The sequence below is a fragment of the Papaver somniferum genome, chromosome 7 (genome assembly GCF_003573695.1).
Source record: "Papaver somniferum cultivar HN1 chromosome 7, ASM357369v1, whole genome shotgun sequence".
Taxonomy (NCBI): domain Eukaryota; kingdom Viridiplantae; phylum Streptophyta; class Magnoliopsida; order Ranunculales; family Papaveraceae; genus Papaver; species Papaver somniferum.
Window position 1 is genome coordinate 96,427,779 of NC_039364.1, and position 3,230 is coordinate 96,431,008.

General features: G+C 35.8%; 1 protein-coding gene across 2 annotated transcripts; it reads left to right on the plus strand.

Moving 5' to 3' along the window:
• Positions 1-1,163: 1,163 nt before the first annotated feature.
• On the plus strand, positions 1,164-2,969 carry LOC113292837 (protein DSS1 HOMOLOG ON CHROMOSOME V-like). 2 transcript variants are annotated; one of them, XM_026541677.1, is made up of 3 exons: positions 1,164-1,341; positions 1,551-1,659; positions 2,532-2,969. In XM_026541677.1, exons 2-3 carry the CDS (start codon positions 1,566-1,568, stop codon positions 2,660-2,662), a joined length of 225 nt encoding a protein of 74 aa, XP_026397462.1. In that variant the 5' UTR covers positions 1,164-1,341; positions 1,551-1,565; the 3' UTR covers positions 2,663-2,969. The 2 variants fall into 2 exon arrangements, with proteins under 2 accessions (XP_026397462.1, XP_026397463.1); XM_026541678.1 differs by having other exon boundaries at positions 1,165-1,341; positions 1,556-1,659.
• Positions 2,970-3,230: the final 261 nt, after the last annotated feature.

Consider the following 3,230-nt stretch of genomic DNA (forward strand, 5'->3'; position numbering starts at 1 on the left):
ATACACCTTGGATATTCTGTCTGAGACTGGACTTCTTGGAGCCAAACCAGCTTCTTCACCCATTGATCAACATCATCGTCTAGCTCTAGATGATGGACCTCTCTATTCTAATCCATCTCAGTATCGTCGGCTTATTGGACGTTTGATTTATTTGACTATTACACGTCCTGAATTGTGTTACTCGGTGCATGTGTTAGCTCAATTTATGCTGTCTCCTCGGTTATCTCATTGGGAAGCTGCTCTTCGAGTTCTTCGTTATCTAAAGGGCCATCCGGGTCAAGGGATTGTTTTACATAAGGATAGTGCTCTCCAACTTAATGCTTATTGTGATTCTGATTGGGCCTCCTGCCCACTTAGTCGTCGTTCGCTTATTGGTTATTTTATTTTTTTGGGAGGCTCACCTATATCTTGGAAGACAAAGAAGCAACACACAGTATCTCGTTCTTCTGCTGAAGCCGAGTACCGTTCTATGACTCATACTTGTAGTGAACTCACGTGGCTAAAGGCATTATTGAAATCTCTAGGTGTGTTTCACTCTCAGCCTATGCGTCTTTACTGTGACAGTCAATCCGCACTTCATATTGCTGCTAATCCTGTTTTTCATGAACGCACAAAACATATTGAGATTGATTGTCATTATGTATGAGATCAAATTCAGTCTGGCGCTATTATTACTTCTCATGTTCGCACAAACGCGCAGCTTGCAGACATATTCACCAAAACTCTGGGTCGTCCTCAGTTTGAGTTACTTCTTCGCAAGTTGGGCATTCGTGATCTTCATGCTCCAACTTGAGGGGGTATTAGGAGATATTGTATATTTATGTAGATATTGTTTATATGGTTAGGAAATATAATAGTTACAAAAGATATTATTTTGAGTTAATGTTAGCCAAATTTGTTTTTGGTTATCTTCCTATTTAGTCTAACGGAATACTGATTTTGTAACCAAGCTTTTCAATAATAAGAAATCTTCATCTACTCTACCTTGTCGTTTCAATTTGTGATCCTTCTTTTTTAATCAATCTGATTCCTTTCTTATTAAGAAAAAGAAAAAGAAAAAAAAAAAGAAAATCAAACCAATGACTGGCCAACGAGCTAGGCAAATTTTGGGCCATGCTACAAACAGTTCTTACTGCAGTCCGTCCACATTTGTTCTGGTTCGTTGGTGTCCTAATGTTCAGTTCAGCAAACGGTGTCGGTTCGGAGTACAATAACTTCCTTGCGCGTGCGAATCTGGAATAAAAAACCATAAGTTGGCACAATATCAGGCAGCATTAGCATCAGGAGTACGAAATTTTCATTCTCTTCCAGATTTACACAAAGAAAGTTAACAATTAAGTAGTGAGTTCGTCTCGATTTCTTTGTTGATTCAGATTCATTCTCTTAGATTTGCCCTAATTATTTGGGCTTCCGTCTCCGTACGCATGGGTTTTAGGGTTTAGTGGCATCGCTCTTGTTTTGGATTTTACTGATTGAACTCTTTGAAGATTTCTGTTTAGGTTAATTTTGTTGTGGTTTTAGTTTTTCGGTTTACTAAAATTGTGTTTCAGCTTAGGTTTTTTGTAATGGCGGCAACTGAAGCAAAGGTAACAACTGAGAATTCAAAGGTAGATCTCTTTGAAGATGATGATGAATTTGAAGAATTTGAAACTAATCAAGGTAATTTTAGGGCCTATTTTTTCATTTTGTTTAGATCGATAGAAAGACATGGTTATTTATATATTTGTGTTATGAAACGTGGAATACTGTTAGGTGTTTGTTGTTTGTTTTGTTAGCATGTCGAATTATGCGTTTATCAGCTGGACAGTGTTGATTATCTCATGCGGTTTCTATTTCAGGGAATTGATTTATCTGTTGAGTGTTCTCTTGGATAATTGTTATAGAGACTGAGAGTCTAAGTTGTGTGTGTCTTTTGGAAAAGATCACTAGTTAAGTATGATATATGAACCATTGATGACTGTTATGTGGTTTAGTAGTTAGGATATTGTCTTTGAATGTGAAGTATTTTCTTTTTCGCATTTTGTGAAAGTAGTTTATTATTTTTCTTGTGCAAGCATGTAAAAATTTGGAATGAATTTGATATAAATCATGCTTGGTTGTTCAATGAAATAACTTAGTTAGAAACGGTTGAACAGATCTAGCACTAAGTCATGATGTAAGGGTTGTTTTCTGGGTTTGTATCATTTGACGACGAGAATGCTTAGGCCCACTAATCGTGACAGTTGAGTGTGCGAATTTTACAAAATTTTAAATGCTGCTGTAAAGATGACTAGGTATGTCCTTTCAGTGTATTTTAGTGCTTAGATTGTGACTAATAAATGTTCGAGCTTTACAAATTTTAAATGCTGCTGTGTAGATGACTAGGTATGGCTTAACACTTAGTGTAAAGTGGATACACTTTAATGATCAGTATGCATATGATTGAATAGCATATACTTGTGGTTTTCGAAAAAATATTAGTTATTGGTTATGGTTATCTGACCAAACTTTCTGTATGATTGACATGGGAACTGTTTTCTTTTGATTGACAGATTGGGATGACAAAGAAGAAGGGAATGAGGTAATTAAACAGTGGGAAGACGACTGGGATGATGATGATGTGAGTGATGATTTCTCTCTACAGCTGAGGAGGGAATTGGAGAGCAATGCTGTGAAGAGTTAAGTCTTATCAACATCCTGCATTATCTTTTTATTGCTGGTTCTTTGCTGTAACAAATTACTTTAGCATATGTACATCGTTTACAAATGTTTTTGGACATAGAAACTACTGGTTTTCAGCTAGTTCTTTTTTGTTTTGTTTTTTGCGAACCTAATCAGAGCTTCAAGTGTGAATCCTCTGACTTAAAGCTTCTAGGAGATCTTAATTTAGTTGATTGCATCATTTTAAGTGCCTAATGTGATGTGTAGACTTCTGTGCACAACAGATCAAAATTCCTATTGCTGGAATGTGAATATCTGCATTTTGTTAAGATAGCTCACGCAGTTATAACATTAGTCCTTGCAATGACTGATGCCTATAATGGGTAAATCAATTCTGAATTCTATTACTTCTTCCTGGTTAAAAGTTCTTGGATTCTTTGAATATAAGTCATAGGAGAACAAACATATATAGTTGCATCATTTTAACTTAATTTGTTATTGAAGAGTTGAAAGTTAAATGGAGGGAATGATCTTTTGGTCATGTCAGAAAGAAATCTCCAAATGAAGGAATGTATTTGTTATCTACTTAT

Coding starts and splice junctions, on each gene's coding strand:
- LOC113292837 (XM_026541677.1), top strand. CDS start 1,566: ATGGCGGCAACTGAAGCAAAGGTAACAACTGAGAATTCAAAGGTAGAT. Junction 1,660..2,531: donor AGAATTTGAAACTAATCAAG/GTAATTTTAGGG, acceptor TTTGATTGACAG/ATTGGGATGACAAAGAAGAA.